At 44.5% G+C, this 21266-nt stretch overlaps 1 protein-coding gene across 1 annotated transcript in view; it reads right to left on the bottom strand.

Annotated features, from left to right (window-relative positions):
• Positions 1–1070: 1070 nt before the first annotated feature.
• hira (histone cell cycle regulator a) overlaps positions 1071–21266 on the bottom strand; it is a 36152-nt gene continuing 15956 nt past the window's right edge. Inside the window, exons 14-25 of the mRNA XM_084200399.1 lie at positions 20638–20796; positions 20344–20526; positions 19342–19600; positions 14560–14661; positions 14257–14405; positions 11590–11751; positions 10090–10148; positions 9646–9751; positions 5055–5177; positions 3828–3991; positions 2742–2830; positions 1071–2004 (exon numbers count right to left, since the gene is read on the bottom strand). Coding sequence (XP_084056525.1) covers positions 1888–2004; positions 2742–2830; positions 3828–3991; positions 5055–5177; positions 9646–9751; positions 10090–10148; positions 11590–11751; positions 14257–14405; positions 14560–14661; positions 19342–19600; positions 20344–20526; positions 20638–20796 — 1672 coding nt within the window. The 3' untranslated portion in view covers positions 1071–1887. The remainder of the gene's footprint in view (positions 2005–2741; positions 2831–3827; positions 3992–5054; positions 5178–9645; positions 9752–10089; positions 10149–11589; positions 11752–14256; positions 14406–14559; positions 14662–19341; positions 19601–20343; positions 20527–20637; positions 20797–21266) is intronic.

Below are 21266 nucleotides of genomic sequence, written 5' to 3'. Positions count from 1 at the left end.
AGGATAAAATACTAAGGGATGTATTGACTAGGAACCAAACCGAAGCAAACGGGCCGTAACGGAAAGGGACTAACCTGAACTTGCCCAATAAGAAACGCTAATTTCCATTGCAAAACATTTTACAATCACCACTAACCCTTCAGCATGGATGGGAAACCCTTTTGCCTGCATTTAATCAGCATTAGATATTAGCATTCTCTCTGTTGCTGCTGTTTGATTGCTCTGTCTGTATGTTGTTCTGTCCCAAATTGCATCATATTCCCTATATAGTGCACTACCCCATAGGGCTGTGGTCAAAAGTAGTGCACTATGCAGGGAATAGGGTGTAATTTGGGACAAAGCCTGTGTGTCATTGATATTCCTCGGGGGAAGCGGTATTTGGCTAATTTCTGGAGACTGCTATTTTGGGCATGTTTGGGTGAATGGCATGAATTATTTACAGAATGCCAGTCACAAACTGCATGCTGTCCACACACTGAACATATTGACAGGTGCTGACTGACCTTGTCATGGAGACCTTCCCTTTGAGGTCCCTGGCAATGCTCTGAACCGCGCAGTGTGGATCTCTACTATAATGCTCTGAACCGCGCAGTGTGGATCTCTACTACAATGCTCTGAACCGCGCAGTGTGGATCTCTACTACAATGCTCTGTACCACGCAGTGTGGATCTCTACTCACCCCCTGTGGTCACCTATTGAACAACAGCAAACTCCTAGTTTTTTTCCCCTAATAATATTTCCTGCACCCTGAAGTGTGCACTCGTTCACTACCTCCCACAAATCTAAAATCATTGGATTGATGAAGGACAGGCTAGGAGGAGTTTCCACCATATTCCTTATACCAGTCATTTCCTTCCTAATCCATGAAGGGAAGTGATCAAGTGCACACTTTAGGAGAGGAGAGTTTATTGGCACATATCTACTGACCAGAGTGAGGATGCTAGCTAGCTAGCTTAAAAATAAAAAATAAACATGTCATCCTGAATAGATCAGCATTACTTTCTCCAGACAGGCCTAAGGCTCCTGACAGGCGTAAGGCAAAACAACCATGGACAAGAAGATTCACCAAAAAGCATTTGTTGATAGTTTTATTTCGTTTCAAACACAAGTGTTGCCTGTTTTGTATGCTTTTTTTTCCTCATTTTTTTTAGAAAATGGAAAAGAAGTTGCCTTGTACAAACATTTAAAAATGACTAACAGAAAAGAGTCTGTACACATTCTGTAAAGAGGATAGGAGAGAAGAGGGGTTAAGCTCAGAAGAGGGTGATTCATGGTAGAACATCTCTCCCCTATCCTACTGTGGCTTTTCTTTTTACATTACATTTAGCCTTAAGCTTGTGACCCCAAATGACCCTGTATAGTTGCACCCCAGGGCAGGAGAGGACAGGACAGGGCTGGTGAGACCCATAGCCAGTCGCTGTGAGGGAGTCGGGGAGGTTTAGGGGGACGGGACTGTTGTGCTTCTAGTGACTCATCCAAAACCAGGTCTACGCTTTCCTCCGTCTTCCCAGAAGGAGAATCCTCCTGACAGTTCCAGCGGGGCTCCGAGTTCCTTCGCCATAACAGTTCAACATATTTATCATCATTGTCGTCATCAACAACATAATTAATCGATCAATTATTCATGGAAATTTTTTGACAGAGACAATGCATAATCAGTTCATGTCATTATTCAGTGCTGTTTTCAGCGTTCTACAACCCGGGTGCCAGTGGTTCTCCACCCAGGGACAGTGAGTGCTTCCTTCAGGTGGAGAGAGGTGAAGACGGAGCAGAGCGTAGGGAGGGCTGGATAGAGCCAGAGCTGGAGGAGGGAATGTCTGTCAGCAGCCAGGGTGGAGCTGGGCTGGATAGGATAGTGGGTTAGTAAGCGAGTTAGTTTGAGAAGTGCTATTTGTTGCCGAGCAGCTCCAGCTGGTCCTGGTACTCTGTGAAGAGCCTCTGGAAACGCAGGTTCTGTCCTATGACGGGCAGCAGCTCTCTCAACAGGTCCCTCTTCCGCAGGCCCTGGGGAGAGGCAGACAGGGGGTCAGAGGCCAAGTCACACCACATGATCGTTTCCTTCTGTTTGGACCACATTACTGGAACATTACTGGAGCCGCGACCTCCCATCACAAGTAGTGCTCCTGTAGCCAATGCTGTTTGGGACCCTCTCTGGGATTGACCCAATCCCATAATCACTGCTCTCTCCTCAATCATCATTGCTATTTTGTTTGGGATTCGGGATGGGCATTTGAAATGATTTCACTGTTCGAGTACTCTCATTAAATAATGTCAGAGTACTCACAGGAAGAACAGACAGAGCTGAAGGGGGCTCTGTCTCGCCTTTTAGCCGCACCCCTTTTAAGTCCAATTCTGTTGCTCGGTATTCCCAGGCTCTATGCTTGTGTTTACACAGGAAGCCCAATTCTGTTCTTTTGTCCAATTATTGGCAAAAGAGCTGACCTGATTGGTCAAAAGACAAATGTGTAAAAATAAAAATAAAAAAAAGAATTGGGCAGCCTGTGTAAAACGCAGTCTAAATGCTGTAGCAATTGAGCCTGCGGACAAGATTCATTCGGTCCTATCCATGCTGCCTTGTAGGTACCATGCTGCCTTGTAGGTACCATGCTGCCTTGTAGGTACCATGCTGCCTTGTAGGTACCATGCTGCCTTGTAGGTACAAATGCTGCCTTGTAGGTACCATGCTGCCTTGTAGGTACCATGCTGCCTTGTAGGTACCATGCTGCCTTGTAGGTACCTACCAGGGTTGTAGGCTCCCAGGCACTGCCGGCAGACTTGTGCACTGGTCCCAGTAAGTCTTTACAGAGCTCCCGTAGTCGATAATCGGAGCCTGCCGGACAGAACACACAAAAGGTTAGGTAGGCAGCAAGAAAATGTCAATTCAAAGGAAAGTTCAGGAATTTACCACTTAGATGGTTCCTCATCCTGAAATTAGCATATGGACCAGGAGAAACTATAATCCATGGTTCAGTTTTCAGCTACTACAAACTTTAGCTTACTTGGGCCACCACAAGCTAACAATCAATGGAAGTGAATGGGACACGGGTACATGCCAAATCACATGACCAAATATGGAGTTGATTTCAGTTCATTTTGACACACATGCCCCATTCACTTGCATTCCATCCACTTCCCCTATGGGCCCTGGTCACTTGCATTCCATCCACTTCCCCTTTGGGCCCTGGTCACTTGCATTCCATCCACTTCCCCTTTGGGCCCTGGTCACTTGCATTCCATCCACTTCCCCTATGGGCCCCATTCACTTGCATTCCATCCACTTCCCCTTTGGGCCCTGGTCACTTGCATTCCATCCACTTCCCCTTTGGGCCCTGGTCACTTGCATTCCATCCACTTCCCCTTTGGGCCCCATTCACTTGCATTCCATCCACTTCCCCTATGGGCCCTGGTCACTTGCATTCCATCCACTTCCCCTATGGGCCCTGGTCACTTGCATTCCATCCACTTCCCCTATGGGCCCTGGTCACTTGCATTCCATCCACTTCCCCTATGGGGCCCTGGTCACTTGCATTCCATCCACTTCCCCTATGGGCCCTGGTCACTTGCATTCCATCCACTTCCCCTTTGGGCCCTGGTCACTTGCATTCCATCCACTTCCCCTATGGGCCCTGGTCACTTGCATTCCATCCACTTCCCCTATGGGCCCTGGTCACTTGCATTCCATCCACTTCCCCTATGGGCCCTGGTCACTTGCATTCCATCCACTTCCCCTTTGGGCCCTGGTCACTTGCATTCCATCCACTTCCCCTATGGGCCCTGGTCATAAGTAGAAGTCCATAGGTTGCCATTTAGGACACAGTCTGGCTCACCCTCAGTGACCAGGAAGCGTGCATAGATGAGCAGCCAGTAGTGGTACTCTGTGCTGGAGCGCAGGGTGAGGGCCGACGCCAGCTGGTTCTCCAGGAAGGCCAGGGTCATGCCATGCTGCAGGTGGTGGGGGGTGGACGAAAGTCTGGAGGCCAGGCGACCCGCACTGGGAGAGGGAAACAACCGCATTAAACATAGAAAAATAGGAAAACAGTTAGCAAAGTGTTCAGGATTAATGTAGTTTATATAATTCTGGGATACAATGTTAATGCCATAGCCTACTTGAACATTTTCGGGTGAAAAATCACCAGCACCAAGCAACCACTGTGTCTGTGCATTAGCTTTCACCTTGACTACACTAGCTAGCTACTTCCCTCTCCGTAACATTAACAGAACTGCGGGAGAGCGGTGCTCGGCAGGCGGGGGGTGAAGGACACGGTGTACCGGTGTTGTGAAACACCAACTTGCCGTGCATGCTCTCTCCACTGAGTAGACTGTATCCCGTAACTTCCAAATGTTGACCAATATTATACATTTGTCTTGAAGGCTGCTAAACCTTGGAGGAAAACATTTGGCCATGTTAAGTACCGCCGGAGACACCGTGATACAGCTGCCCAGTGGGAAGCAGGTCGGCACAACACCTCCATACAGTAACGCTCGCTAATTGACATGATAAATATTACAGGTCATTTCTCGCTCGCCCATCGAAATAAACATCACTCCTTAACTAGTGGTATTTAATGTCTGTTTTAAATGTCCGGAAGACGAAGACATCTTCCCACATTTCTCCTCCCATACTGTCACGAGGAAGCCGCCTCAGTGGGCGCAGCATGTAGCGAGGCGATGATAACGGTGTGAGACGTTCCTGCAGTAACTGCAGTCTGCAGATAGACATTATTGTCAATATGACACACCATGTGAAAATGTTTGAAAACATTTTGAGACAGAATAGGAAAACAAGCCTTTCTTACTGGACGAGTTTGGATAGTACCTCCCCGTTTTAGTACCCGTTTCTGGAACACGACCCTGCTGAGACCTTGAGCCCTGGCCCAATAATGTGTAAATGTGGTGAGTGTGTAACAGTCTGTGTAGGGTGACGTTTCCTTAGACTCTGATCTTGGGTCAATTTTCCCCACTAATGGATAAGGTTAGGATTGAGGGGAGGATAAGTTGATTCTAGATCTGTACTTAGGGGAAACTTCCTCCCGAAGCGTAACAGTCAGACTCACTTGAGGTTGCGTCCCTGCATGAGAGCCAGGGGTCCCTGGGACACAGGGGCATCCTGGGAGGAGATGCAGTTCTTGAAGTCAGCACACTGCACCAAGGAGTCCTGCTTATCCGCTATCAGGTTCCTGACAAACACACACACACACACACACACACACACACACACACACACACACAACAAGAGAGGATTAGTGGACATGACACTGTTTTTGTTTGTACACCTAGATGTCTGTCGATGGTATACACACCCGATCACACAGGTTTAATAATTCAACACTACTTGTATGCTTGCTGACTGCATAAAGGTCCCCAGCTACATTCAGCCTCGGGATGATTTATTCTTGAGCGGATAGTCGGGGGGCCGGAACATAACTATAAATAATTTGTACACCGCAAATTGATCGCAAGAACCCAAACAGATATAATATTAAACTACAATACAGTGCATTCTGAAAGTATTCAGACCCCTTCCTTTTTCCCACATTTTGTTACGTTACAGCCTTATTCTAAAATGGATTAAATAAAATAAAATCCTCAATCTACACACAATACCCCATAATGACAAAGCGAAAACAGGTTTTGGAGTTTGCCAAAAGGCACTTAAAGACTCTCAGACCATGAGAAACAAGATTCTCTGGTCTGATGAAACCAAGATTGAACTCTTTGGCCTGAATGCCAAGCGTCACGTCTGGAGGAAACCTGGCACCATCCCTACGGTGAAGCATGGTAGTGGCACGTCTGGAGGAAACCTGGCACCATCCCTACGGTGAAGCATGGTAGTGGCACGTCTGGAGGAAACCTGGTACCATCCCTACGGTGAAGCATGGTAGTGGCACGTCTGGAGGAAACCTGGCACCATCCCTACGATGAAGCATGGTAGTGGCACGTCTGGAGGAAACCTGGCACCATCCCTACGGTCAAGCATGGTAGTGGCACGTCTGGAGGAAACCTGGCACCATCCCTACGGTCAAGCATGGTAGTGGCACGTCTGGAGGAAACCTGGCACCATCCCTACGGTGAAGCATGGTAGTGGCACGTCTGGAGGAAACCTGGAACCATCCCTACGGTGAAGCATGGTAGTGGCACGTCTGGAGGAAACCTGGCACCATCCCTACGGTGAAGCATGGTAGTGGCACGTCTGGAGGAAACCTGGCACCATCCCTACGGTCAAGCATGGTAGTGGCACGTCTGGAGGAAACCTGGCACCATCCCTACGGTGAAGCATGGTAGTGGCACGTCTGGAGGAAACCTGGAACCATCCCTACGGTGAAGCATGGTAGTGGCTAGGGCTGTGGCGGTCAGGAAATTTCATCAGCCGGTGATAGTCAAGCAAATAACTGTCGGTCTAATGGTAATTGACATAAACACATTTAGCATCTCCTGGCTTCCACACATAGCCTACAAGCCACTGATGCAGACCTTTGGAACATCTATATTTGAAAAAGTCTAATAAATCTATGTAATATAGCCTACACCTTCACAATAAATCCATTATTTATTTTAGACAGGTCTAAAGAAGCATGATATGAACATTTCAGAAGAACAGAATAACATAGTGAGTTGTCCATATGTTAGGTCCTCATCTGGCTATGCCAGATGGCTGTGGGCTACACTAGTTCATTTAGCAGACAAGATTTGCTTAGAATTCCCTGGCATTATTTTATAGTGTGAAGAATACAATTTGAACAAAGCTGAATAAAATAGAAAGGATATTTTCTACAAATGATTTGAGGGAGTGCGCACATGCGGCTATTCTGTGTTGAGCGGTTAACAAAGAAATAGGTACTCCTATATGGTTAATTTAGAGTTATTAATGTAACTTTAGTTCTGCAAACGATGGGCTATATGTTTTCATTTTTAAATACATTGTAAGACTCTAATGATGATTTGAAAATAGTTGCTTGAAAAGGCACGAGCTCTGCTTTGTTTTTTGCGCAGACTCTACACACTTCATCAGTCTCGCATTCACAATTTGACAAGCACTTGATAATGCCTCGAATTTCACGGCGGCATCCCCTTTGTGGCCGTAATGCACAAATAATCCATGCCTTTTGCTGCCAGTGGCCGTTGTGCCCTTCTCCCTGAGTGCTGCACACTCCGAATCACCTCTCACTCACATGGCTCTCCGTTAAGTGATCAGGTCTTTTTCACAGGCTACAAGTGAAGACAGACACATTGGGGACGCAACTGCGCACGTCCTTATCCAATTCCGAGGTGCATATTGAAGATATTGGAAGAACTGTCCACATTTACTTTTCGTCAGCCAACAAGATGAGTAGGCCTAACGAACAGCAAAAGCACTAGCCTATGTCAATCTACTATCCCCCATAGTACAAAAGTTGACCTATTCTATTCTGTGTGAGAAATAAATATTACAAACAGTCTGGGACAGTTGGGGATAAAATAGATCCCAAACTAATACAACCACTAGCATCAAAAAACCTTTTTTACGCAATGTGGCTGATGCAACAGATTAAAATGTTGATAAACTATTAGGCTATTTCTTCACATTATAAGCGCAGCAATGCGCACATGGCAGTAGGCTATAAGCGCGAATGTTCCATTAGTGGGAAAACACCATTATCAAAAGTGACCGCAAATGCGATTATGCATGTAATGCTTTTATTATTAAGGTGCATTTTTATTGTGAAAATTATCTTCCCCAAACTTGAAACTCACACGTTGCTTATGTATGCCAGTTAGGCTCTACACCCCTTGTAAAGCAGACTAATGTGCTTAATTTTAAGAAGTTATTTGGCCACTTTAGTTGTGATACAAACCTTATCAAAACATATAGGCCTATGGGCTAGGCTACATGAGGTGTCCGACTTTGATTCGAAAAGTCGCAAAAAAATGGCATTGTTTCTTATGCTGGGCATCATTTACACGTGATAATATAGCATTCACAAGTGATAGGCTAATATTGTCACTCATCACACTATTCTTGATCTAATCTTGTCTTTACATATACTAAATAATATATGTGTGAAATTTGTTTTGATTTAGAATGGCCCATTATCATGCACCTGACTCGAAACAGGGGCAGCGGGAAAAAATACATGTCATTTATGCACTTAAATAGCGAATGGAGGACGCTTTTCCTGTGGTTAACTTTCATGCCAACCAGGTAGGCTATACTCCTGTTGTACAGAGAAGCAATTTGCATAATATTAGGAAAGTTGAGAAATAAATATAGTAGGCCTAGCCTATTGAAAGCTGATGGGATCCTCCTCTTTTTAATAGAGGCCATCACTCAGTTTTCTCACGCAATTGCACAGCCTATAGAAATGTTGCGCAACATGAGCTCATGGGCTCTCATGAAGTGTTTGATTAGATTTTTCGATTACATTTGCTTTGATGTCAGAGTGATTAGAGGGACAATAGAGAGCTGAGTACCAGGCAGTTAGCAGGTTTGGTAGGCTACTAATGACCATCAGCAGCATCAGAGCTTGGAGAAGCCTAGTTACCGTAACTATACGGTCACGTGGAATTTGACTGCCTTCATGACTCATGACCGCCGGTGTGGCGGTAATACGGTCACCGCAACAGCCCTAGTGGTGGCAGCATCATGCTGTAGGGATGTTTTTCAGTGGCAGGGACTGGGAGACTAGTCAGGATCAAAGGAAAGATGAACGGTGCAAAGTACTGAGAGATCCTTGAGGAAAACCTGCTCCAGAGCGCTCAGGACCTCAGACTGGCGCGACGGTTCACCTTCCAACAGGACAACGACCCTAAACACAACACAGGAGTGGCTTCGGGACAAGTCTCTGAATGTCCTTGAGTGGCCCAGCCAGAGCCCGGACTTGAACCCGATCGAAAATCTCTGGAGAGACCTGAATATAGCTGTGCAGCGACACTCCCCATCCAACCTGACAGAGCTTGAGAGGACCTGCAGAGAAGAATGGGAGAAACTCCCCAAATACAGGTGTGCCAAGCTTGTAGCGTCATACCCAAGAAGACTCAAGGCTATAATCGCTGCCAAAGGTGCTTCAACAAAGTACTGAGTAAAGGGTCTGAATACTTATGTAAATGTGACAGTTTTTTATTTTTAATACATTTGCAAAAATCTCTAAAAACCTGTTTTTGCTTTGTCATTATGGGGTATTGTGTGTAGACTGAGGGGGGTGGAGGGAACAATTTAATCAATTTTAGAATTTTAGAATAACACTCATACTTTCTGAATGCACTGTAAATCATTTCTGTTGATTACAGATATGTCTCTATTTATTTACTCTATTTACTGGGGAACAGAGTTCCTACATTACAATCACTTTGAGCTGATTTCCTGGTGATTTTCCAGTGTTTAACTGGTACAGAGTGTCCTGTTACAACAGTCAGTAGAACAGTTGGCAAGGTGCTGACGAACACTACTCTACAGAATATACTTCTAATGATGTCATGGATTGATTGACCAGACATTTAGGCACAATATGCCTTCTTCAGCGTTCTACGGGGTCAACATCGTACCGAAACATTGGTTCAATCAATCCATTCGATAATTGTGTGTGTGTGTGTGTGTGTGTGTGTGTGGGGGGGGGGTACATAGAATGTGCGACTTTCATGATTTCTCTAAAGTGTGTGTGTGGGCCTTACCATGTCTCCAAGGAGGAGTTGAAGCAGTAAGACTTCCCATTGGAGAGGCCAATGACTGGGACCCCCTGCTGTGTCAGTAAGGACTGGGACACAGTGCATTCTGTGCCTAGGAGAAACAGGAGAGGATGAATACAGGGAGGAGAAACAGGAGAAGATGAATACAGGGAGGAGAGGATGAATACAGGGAGGAGAAACAGGAGAGGATGAATACAGGGAGGAGAAACAGGAGAGGATGAATACAGGGAGGAGAAACAGGAGAGGATGAATACAGGGAGGAGAAACTAAGCTTTTAAGGGCGGTTTCAAGTCTAATCCTGGACTAAAAAGATTCTCCATTGACCATGCTTTTTAGTCCAGAACTAGGATTAATCTGTGTCTGGGAAACCAGCCCATAGACTTAAATCCAAACAAATAGCTATCCTCAACAGAGAAAACCTCCTCTCACCTGATAAAATGGTCTGTAAAGATTCATTCTTCACCACAGCACTCTGTTTTTGGACATCCCTGTAGAGAAGAACAAGATGGAGAAGAAAGAACACGTCTCAATGTACGGTCCTGTCCCTAACCTCTGAAGCCCTAGTCTCTGAAGCCCTAGACACTTGAGGAGATCTGACAGGATTTGATAGGTGTAAGCAATCTGTCATACATTCTTCCTAGCCTATCAGAGAGCAAGTCGGCGATATCACCATATTGGGGCGGTAGGTAGCCTAGCAGTTAAAGAGCGTTGAGCCAGTAACCGAAAGGTCGCTGGTTTGAATCCCCGAGCAGACTAGGTGACAAATATGTCGATGTGCCCTTGAGCAAGGCACTTAACCCTAACTGCTCCTGTAAGTCGCTCTGGATAAGAGCGTCTGCTAAACGACCAAAAATGTATAATGTTTGCACCTATCAAATCAAAAGTGTCAAGGGGCTAGGGGTTGTCTCTAGTCTAAAATACAAGGTGTGGCAAGTCAGGAGGGATCCCACCCCAGAGTATGTGAGTGGAGTTGAGCAGTCGGAAATCCCAGTCATCCCTCACGGTGGACCTACCTAGGTGATAGGCTTTGTACATTTGTACATTTTAGTCATTTAGCAGATGCTCTTATCCAGAGCGACTTACAGGACCAATTAGGGTTAAGGGCCTTGCTCAAGGGCACAGACAGATTTTTCACCTAGTCGGCTCGGGGACTAGAACCAGCGACCTTTCGGTTACTGGCACAACGCTCTTAACCACTAATCTACCTGCCGCCACTGTGTTAAAAAAAAAGAAGCCTTTTCTCTAATCTATTGATGATCCGATGCTTTAATTGTAACTGTGGCTCTGTTACGCTCACATCTTACAGTTGATTGACAACTTTAGCACTCCTCTTTTGTTTTTAAACAGCCTATATAGAACCTAAAACTTCTCCGTTGCTGCTGCATGGGCTCATTGGTTGTCTTGCCATCATATTACACAGGCTGCAACCTATTTCTTGGTCGACTCATTTTAACATCTCTGCACATTAGTGGTGGTGTAGGCTAAATAAATACAACAGAATAGGTCTAATTAAAAGCACAGTGATGAAGGAAATGAAAAATGCTGGGCAGAGCATGACCAGAGCTCGTGGCTGAGTTGGTACCGGAGCGAAATGGCCGTCGTGCTAAACATTTTTTAAATCCGCTCCTCGCTCCACTCCAGCTCCACTCCGCTCACATCCTCTGGTGCACACTGGGTGCAGGGTGATGTTGCCCCCTAGACGCTGATCTGGGGTCAGTTTTGCATTTCCCCCCACTAATGGTTAAGGTCAGGATTGGGGGAGGGGAAGCTGATTCTAGATCTGTACCTAGGGGAAACTTCTCACCGGAGCAGCAGCCTAGATGGTGCATCTCAACAGGGTTTGTCATGTCAATACAGGGTGTGTGTGTGTGTGTGTGTGTGTGTGTGTGTGTGTGTGTGTGTGTGTCCTGACACGGGGCTCTCTCTCACCAGACGGACAGGGTGGCGCAGGCGGTCAAGGCCATGACGTAGAAGCCTGAACAATGCAGGGCGGACATGGGCGCTGACAGCAGGATGGAGGGTAGTAGGCGGCGGCCGCACGCCGAAAACACGGACAACATGCGGTCGGCGCACGCCACTGCCACCACGTCACTAGGGGAGGGAAGGAGGAGAGACAGACAGACAGACACCTTATCGACTACTGTGGAAATAAAGCGTTAACATTTGTTCATTACGACAGTTGGAATGGAAGCTAAAACCTTGCACCCGCTAAACAGCACAGTCAAGTACAAAGACGTTAAAGCTGAGATCCGCATTAGCGGAAGCAGCAGCGCTGGCATCCCCAAACATATTGTTAACTATATTACCCCTTTACAGTCTAAAGGAAGTTTGTTCTGAAGTGTCTCTCCTATATCTGAGAGATCAGGAAACATTTGTTTTAGGTTTAAACAGTCTACGCCCAGTCTAAGCCGGGGACGGGGTTCTACTAAGCTGTATGGAATTGTTTTAAGAAGGTCATACCAAGGATCATGTTGCTATTTGATTTGGCATTTTAAGACCCCTTGAAGGATAACATAAAATAATTAAAAATGATTTGATAGAAATTTGTATTTAGCCTTACTGCTATTAGCCCGTACAAACGCATTGATTAACGTATTCACTACATGGAACAACAAAAGATCTAGAGGAAGTTTGTTCTGAAGTGTAGGTCCTATATCTGAGAGATCAGAAAACATTTGTTATTTATTTTTTACATGTATTTAACCCCTTATTTTTGGTACTAAACAGTCTCTATATATACACTTCCATACATTTTTCAACTGGTAGAGAGGCCTGTGGGCGTCCTAAAGCAAAACGTGTGTTTGTGAGAGTCTCACCTTTCCACAGAGGGGTCATATTAGTGTATAGCCCAAACTGTTGGGACGCTACAGACAGAAGTTGGCAGATGGGCTGTACCGACTTCGGACGAGTCCCAAGACTATTGTGGGGGAACACCACCGTGAGAGTCTCATCAGTTCCACAGAGGGGTCCCAATAGTTTTTAGGGCCGAACCGTTCGGATGCTACAGACGATTTTGTGAGAAGACCGATTTTTGGGATGTCTCATGGTCTGACAAACACCGCTCTAGCTCGGTCACTTTTCACCGCAGACGAGGAAGTGCAACATCAGCGGATGCGGTGGATTGAGACGCACCCAATGCAAAAAAAAACAACATATCTCGAGCTTAAATTGACAGATTTTTTAATGGGGATTTTTTTTTATGATGCTAATTATACTGAACAGGTGTGGTATATCAAGAAGCTGATTTAACAGCATGATCATTACACAGGCGCACTTTGTGCTGGGGACAATAAAAGGCCACTAAACACAATGCCACAGATGTCTCAAGTTTTGAGGGAAAGAGAGACTGTGCCATAAGAGACTGTGCCACTGCCCAGTCATGTGACATCCATAGATTAGGGCCTAATGAATTTATTTAAATTGACTGATTTCCTTATATGAAGTGTAACTCAGTAAAATCGTTGAAATGTTTGCGTTTATTTTTTTGATCAGTATAGATTTCCGCACGGACTTCGGGTTAAACAGAGAAGAGGAGCTATACACTCTACTGTTCAATCGCGCGTACAATGATGTACAAGTGTTTGTTTGAAGTAACGTCTTTGTTGTTGTAATGTCACAAACGGATGTGGCAGTTTCATCGCTACGGATTCCAGCTTTAACCCTTTCCACTCGTACCAGCAAACAGGTTGAAAATGGCAGATTTGGCCACTGATAAGCGGCTAAATCAAAACTCAGTTGGTAGAGCATGGCGCTTGCAACGCCAGGGTTGTGGGTTTGATTCCCACGGGGGGCCAGTATGAAAAAATGTATGCACTCACTAACTGTAAGTCGCTCTGGATAAGAGAGTCTTCTAAATGACTAAAATGTAAATGACGTCAGAGCTCAGTGGCTGGACAGTAACATGCTATACATGAGGTCAGAGCTCAGTGGCTGTACAGTAACATGCTATACATGACGTCAGAGCTCAGTGGCTGGACAGTAACATGCTATACATGACGTCAGAGCTCAGTGGCTGGACAGTAACATACTATACATGACGTCAGAGCTCAGTGGCTGTACGGTAACATGCTATACATGACGTCAGAGCTCAGTGGCTGGACAGTAACATACTATACATGACGTCAGAGCTCAGTGGCTGGACAGTAACATGCTATACATGACGTCAGAGCTCAGTGGCTGTACAGTAACATGCTATACATGACGTCAGAGCTCAGTGGCTGGACAGTAACATGCTATACATGACGTCAGAGCTCAGTGGCTGTACAGTAACATGCTATACATAACGTCAGAGCTCAGTGGCTGTACAGTAACACGCTATACATGACGTCAGAGCTCAGTGGCTGTACAGTAACATGCTATACGTGACGTCAGAGCTCAGTGGCTGGACAGTAACATGCTATACATGACGTCAGAGCTCAGTGGCTGGACAGTAACATGCTATACATGACGTCAGAGCTCAGTGGCTGGACAGTAACATGCTATACATGTGTAAAGGGTTAAGTGTAAAGTGTTAAGACAATATATAACTCCCATCAACACTACTGGACTAGACATGTATACCCCCCCCTCCCCCTCCCCCTCCCCCTTCATGCTTACCTGCTGCCCGCTGCAGTGATGACTCGGCTAGGCAGCAGCGTGTCCCACTCCCTGCCCTCCATGGAACAGCGGAGCTGGCTGAGTTTGGCTCCGGACACCACAGAGACCTCATTCTCCACCTCCAGGTACACCGGGGGCTCCAAACTGACCTACACACACACACAATATGGGGGAAAGAGAGCACATCCGACTAGCATCCATTGTACTCATCATGACTCTGTCTATGACCATGAGAGTTGTTTAGCCTTACCTGAAGAGTGATATAATATAAAAATAATAATAATAATAATAATAATAATATACCTGAAGAGTAAATGCTTTCTGCGGTGTGGGAGTGGGCAGTTTGAGGACAGCCACAGGGACAGCAGTGGCGTAACAAGGCTCCTTCTCTGATGAAGGGGTAGCCTGCAAGTGTACAGTAGGGGAAAGATAAAAAAAATTAATAAAATGGTCAAAAGTCCCCACATTATAACAGGAAGAGGAAGTGTAAGCTCTGACATAGCCTATTTGATAGAAAGGTAACTCCAAACACATTTGAGCTAATAGCAGCAGTTTAGCTGGTTAAACAAAGAGGCCATGTGTTGCATTCGGAAAGTATTCAGAACCCTTGACTTCTCCCACATTTTGTTATGTTACAGCCTTATTCTAAAATTGATTAAATAAATAAAAATCCTCAGTAATCTGCACATAATACCCCATAATGACAAAGCGAAAACAGGTTTTTAGATTTTTTGGCAAATTTATAAAAAACTAAAAACTGAAATACCTTATTTACGTAAGTTTTCAGACCCTTTTCTATGAGACACGAAATTGAGTTCAGGTGCATCCTGTTTCCATTTATCATCCTTGAGATGTTTCTACAACTTGATTGGAGTCCACCTGTGGTAATTGGACATGATTTGGAAAGGCACACACCTGTCTATACAAGGTCCCACAGTTGACAGTGCATGTCAGAGCAAAAACCAAGCCATGAGGTCGAAGGAATTGTCCGTAGAGCTCCGAGACACCATTGTGTCGAGGCACAGATCTGGGAAAGGGTACCAAAACATTTCTGCAGCATTGAAGGTCCTGAAAATAGCTGTGCAGCAACACTCCCTATCCAACCTGACAGAGCTTGAGAGGATCTGCAGAGAAGAATGGGAGAAACTCCCCAAATACGTGAGTGCCAAGCTTGTAGCGTCATACCCAAGAAGACTCGAGGCTGTAAACGCTGCCAAAGGTGCTTCAACAAAGTACTGAGTAAAGGGTCTGAATACTTATATGAATGTGATTTCAGCCAACATTTCTAAAAAACCTTGTGTGTAGATTGATGAGGAAAAAATAACAATTTAATTAAATTTTAGAATAAGGCTATAACCTAACAAAATGTGGAAAAAGTCAAGGGGTCTGAATACTTTCCGAAGGCACTGTATGTCCAAGTCAAGAAAGCTTACCAGCAGCTAGCAGTACTAAACTAGTACTAAACAATGCCTTTTCAAAGCCTGTTAGATACTATGTAAGTGTAATTAGCTCCAATATGTGCAATGGGGCGTTCACATGCTATTGGAGTTATCAAAAGTTAGAGTTCCGAGTGGGAAATTTCACTTCAATAGCTAGATTTCCTTCACATTTCTGACAGATTCATGTGAATATTAGAACATCTGCATAAAAAAATATATGCAAATTTTCCCACCAGAGGTTTCCATCAAACTGACTTGTGTATAAAAGGCAGTGGGGTGATGACGAAGTGCACATAAAAAACATACACTAATTTGACGTGTTTTAGTGCATGCTCTCAGGACAACATTTGGCTGATAAAGTGGACAGGTTCAGTTATTATACTGAACAAAAATATAAAAACGTAACATGCAACAATTTCATTGATTTTACTGAGTTACAGTTCATATGAGGAAATCAGTCAATTGAAATAAATTAATTAGGCCCTAATCTATGGATTTCACATGACTGGGCCCTCAGGATCTCGTCACGGTATTTTTTGTGCATTCAAATTGCCATCGATAAAATGTAATTGTGTTCGTTGTCCGGTAGCTTATGCCTGCCCATACCATAACCCCACCACCACCACGGGGCACTCTGTTCACAAACGTTGACATCAGCAAACCGCTCTCCCACACAATGACATACACGTGGTCTGAGGATGTGAGGCCGATTGGACGTACTGCCAAATTCTCTAAAATGACATTGGAGGTGGCTTGTGGTAGAGAAATTAACATTCACTTCTCTGGCAACAGCTCTGGTGGACATTCCTGCAGTAAGCATGCCAATTGCACGCTCCCTCAAAACGTGAGACATCTGCGGCATTGTGTTGTGTGACAAAACTACTTTAGAGTGGCTTTTTATTGTCCTCAGCACAAGGTGCACCTGTGTAATGATCATGCTGTCTAATCAGCTTCTTGATATGCCACACCTGTCAGGTGGATGGATTATCTTGGCAAAGGAGAAATGCTCACTAACAGGGATGTAAACAAATTTGTGCACACAATTTGAGAGAAATAAGCTTTTTGTGCATATGGAAAATTTCTGGGATCTTATTTCAGCTCATGAAACATGGGACCAACACCCTACATGTTGCATTTTATATTTTTGTTCAGTGTATGATGAGATGGATAAGAGCGAGATCATTTGTATTTGTTCATTGGCAGCTAAGCACCGATCATTGTCGCAGCATTTAAATTAAGACACTATTTATTGGAAAGGAGAATGAAGCTCATCACTGTGCACTTTCACCACCCTGCGAAGTTCATCATAACTTATAGCCTAATAAACTCTACATGCTTTTTCAAGTCGTAGTGGGAGGACCCCACAGCATAGCATTGCATGACTGGATGGAAACGTGGTTAATCACCATCCAAGCCAATTAAAAATGGGAATCAAGGATACATTTTTGTTACCCGAGTTGCGACATTTCACCTCTGAACTTTCACCCTTTTAACCAAAAGATGATAACATATTTGTTATTGACAATTACAAACGTATCAATGTGGATAATATAGATAGTTTAACCATATTGTCAATGTTAAGCAAGCTAGCTAACTTTATTATTAGCAATGTTAGCAAGCTTATCAAGCTAGCTAAAATCCTGTTGGTTGAAGAATTGGTCTGACTTCGAAACCATTCTGTTGTTGCTAGAGATATTCATTGCTACATTGAAATACATATATATATATATACAGTTGAAGTCGGAAGTTTACATACAACTTAGCCAAATACATTTAAACTCAATTTTTCACAATTCCTGACATTTAATCCTAGTAAGAATTCCCTGTTTTAGGTCAGTTAGGATCACCACTTTATTTTAAGAATGTAAAATGTCAGAATAATAGTAGAGAGAATTATCTTTTTGAGCTTTTATTTCTTTCATCACATTCCCAGTGGGTCAGAAGTTTACATACACTCAATTAGTATTTGGTAGCATTGCCTTTAAATTGTTTAACTTGGGTCAAACGTTTCGGATAGCCTTCCACAAGCTTCCCACAATAAGTTGGGTGAATTTTGGCCCATTCCTCCTGACAGAGCTGGTGTAACTGAGTCAGGTTTGTAGGCCTCCTTGCTCACACACGCTATTTCAGTTTTGCCCACACATTTTCTATAGGATTGAGGTCAGAGCTTTGTGATGGCCACTCCAATACCTTGACTTTGCTGTCCTTAAGCCATTTTGCCACAACTTTGGTAGTATGCTTGGTGTCATTGTCCATTTGGAAGACCCATTTGCGACCAAGATTTAACTTCCTGACTGGTGTCTTGAGATGTTGCTCAATATATGCACATAATTTTCCTTCCTCATGATGCCATCTATTTTGTGAAGTGCACCAGTCCCTCCTGCAGCAAAGCACCCCCACAGCATGATGCTGCCACCCCAGTGCTTCACGGTTGGGATGGTGTTCTTCGGCTTGCAAGCCACCCCCTTTTTCCTCCAAACATAAGGATGGTCATTATGGCCAAACAGTTCAATTGTTGTTCAATCAGACCAGAGGACATTTCTCCAAAAAGTAAGATCTTTGTCCCCATGTGCAGTTGCAAACCGTAGTCTGTCTTTTTTATGGCGGTTTTGGAGCAGTGGCTTCTTCATTGCTGAGCGGCCTTTCAGGTTATGTCGATATAGGACTCCTTTTACTGTGGATATAGATACATTTGTACCTGTTTCCTCCAGAATCTTCACAAGGTCCTTTGCTGTTGTTCTGGGATTGATTTGCACTTTTCGCCCCCAAAGTACGTTCATCTCTAGGAGACAGAACGCGTCTTATTCCTGAGCGGTATGACAGCTGCGTGGTCCCATGGTGTTTATACTTGCGTACTATTGTTTGTACAGATGAACGTGGTACCTTCAGGCGTTTGGAAATTGCTCCCAAGGATGAACCAGACTTGTGGAGGTCTACAATTTTTTTTCTGAAGTCTTGGCTGATTTCTTTGGATTTTCCCTTGATGTTAAGCAAAGAGGCACTGAGTTTGAAGGTAGGCCTTGAAATACATCCACAGGTACACCTCCAATTGACTCAAATTATGTCAATTAGCCTATCAGAAGCTTCTAAAGCCATGACGTAATTTTCTGGAATTTTCCAAGCTGTTTAAAGGCACAGTCAACTTAGTGTATGTAAACTTCGACCCACTGGTATTGGGATACAATGAATTATAAGTTAAATAATCTGTCTGTAAACAATTGTTGGAAAAATTATGTGTGTCGTGCACAAAGTAGATGTCCTAACCGACTTGCCAAAACTATAGTTTGTTAACAAGATATTTGTGTAGAGTGGTTGAAAAACAAGTTTTAATGACTCCAACCTAAGTGTATGTAAACTTCCGACTTCCAACTGAATAATATATTTTCATGGACCCCCTGCAGTACCTCAGCGGACCTTTAGGGGATCCCAGGTTGAATATTCCTTGACTATAGGAATAAGGGTGTCATTTCAGACACAGCCAATCAGTTTGTTGATCCCATATCCAATCAGCCAATCAGTTTGTTGATCCCATATCCAATCAAAACCATTACATTCAAAGACAAGGATATCTTGAATATTCTGATAGAATCTTCTATCAGAAATGATGTGTGAAGTCATGAGATTACGCGAAATCCACTGGCATTACCTGCTGTAAGGGTTGGTGGGACACGGACGTCATCATTTTCGTGTCCATTTTCCTGGGCCGTCCCTTTTTCCTCTTCTCCACCTGGTTGTCCCCTCCGTCCATGTCGAGGGTTTTCCTCTTCTCCACGTGGTTGTCCCCTCCGTCCACGTCGAGGGCTTTCCTCTTGGTGAAGGAGAGGGACTTCACCACAGCCATCTTGTCCTCGCTGTCGCTGCTCGTCTCGTCCTTGAGATCCTTTAAAGTGCTGCTGTCTTTCACTCTACAACAGGAGGACAACACCCACAGAAATACTTACCATTTGTTCCATTAACCCATGCCCAAACCGCCTTAGCAGTGTTTCCCATATATGATCCTAGGGGAAACAATGCTTGGTAATATGGAATTTTCATTACAATTTTTGTAATGGCAGTTGAGTTGACTGTTAAGCCCAATTTCAATAATGTACTTCCTACCCTATTTCCAGGTTAATGGGGACACTTCCTGCCGTACTTCCTACCCTATTTCCAGGTTAATGGGGACACTTCCTGCCCTACTTCCTGGTTAATGGGGACACTTCCAGCTGCACTTCCTGTTCACTGGTCCATCCATTATGGCCTCATTGACTTGAATAAAGACACCCTTTCTAGTAATTATATTTCTATGAGAGACAACCACCAAGTCAAACAAAAAGTGAACCATCTAGTTCAGTGAATAAAAAATAAAAAAACTGGTCATCACTTGACATCTGTTCCAAGCAGACGTGTCACTCAAAGGTGGATTGCTCCGTTAAAAACAAGGCTAGCATTCAACCTGTTGTTTTTGTTGTGTTCATATGAACATGTGTACGTCCTAAACTGCTGATAGTGTTTTATTTTTTCCATGTTCAGATAACAAGAATCTCAGATGTGGAATTGACCAATAACAAATACAATAAAAACATTCCAGCATTGTCTGCCTCAAATCAGCCACGGTCTACTGATCATAAAATACTTTTGGAGAAGCTTGATGGTTCCGTTCCCTTACCTGTCTAGCGGGGTGAGTCCCGCCATGGAGGAGATGGTGACCCCGGGCATGACCTTTGACCTCTCTGTGAACCTGGAGTCAAGGGCTTTCATTGGCTCCATCTTGGTGGAGGAGGTTAGGAGCAGGTTGGACTTCATGGCTGTGGTGTTAAGAGACGAGGCCTGGGCCATGGCACCGGAAACACTGTCAGGAATGGAAGGAGAGCGAAATAATAAACGAATGGTCCGGTAAGGAGGGGTGGAAGCAGAGCAGGAGAGAAAGAGAGATGGAGAGGAGACAGATAAGACAACTGACCCGTCCTTGGCGTCATCTGGGGCCTTGCCCCCCAGTGGGGTGGACAGGGGGTCCAAATTGGAGGTGGCCGTGTTGGAGTCCGAGGAAAGCTGGGAGGTGAGCTGGCTGGAAGACCCAGGGAGGATGGGTACGCTGTTGAAGAGGGCCGGGGAGAAATCCCTGAGAATTCAAACAGAAACAGTGAGAGCTCAAACCAACTGAAATAAGAATATCCCTGTGTTAATGTAATATATTGACAATTATTTGTAAAATGTGTTACAGGTTATTTCTATTTCGAGGGAGCACCGATTGGTGTCACCTTGCTAGTCAGTATGTGTTACACCCGTGCTGGCTTGTCCATCTCGTTAGTCGGAAGGTGTTTCACCAGTGTTAGCCCAGGGGATATTTAGGAGTGGCCCAGTGCTCCAGTTGAACATGAGAGATGGTTAGGAGAGCTACACTTCACGTCAGCTGAGGTGCGATTTTGAGCTCAACCTTTTAAGTTTGAAAGAAGCCTGATTTGTTATGTTTCCCGTTTTTTTTTACTCCCTATCTTAAGTTGTTCTGGGTTTTTCTTTTAGTTTGTCTTTTCGGAGGCAAACCTAGTGGCCTATTGCCAAGAACACAGTGGCCTCCATCATTCTTAAATG

Source organism: Coregonus lavaretus (assembly GCF_964263955.1).
Source record: "Coregonus lavaretus genome assembly, contig: HAP1_SCAFFOLD_202, whole genome shotgun sequence".
NCBI lineage: Eukaryota > Metazoa > Chordata > Actinopteri > Salmoniformes > Salmonidae > Coregonus > Coregonus lavaretus.
The sequence above is the reverse complement of the archived record's forward strand: the minus strand, read 5'-3'. Positions and strand labels throughout refer to the sequence as shown.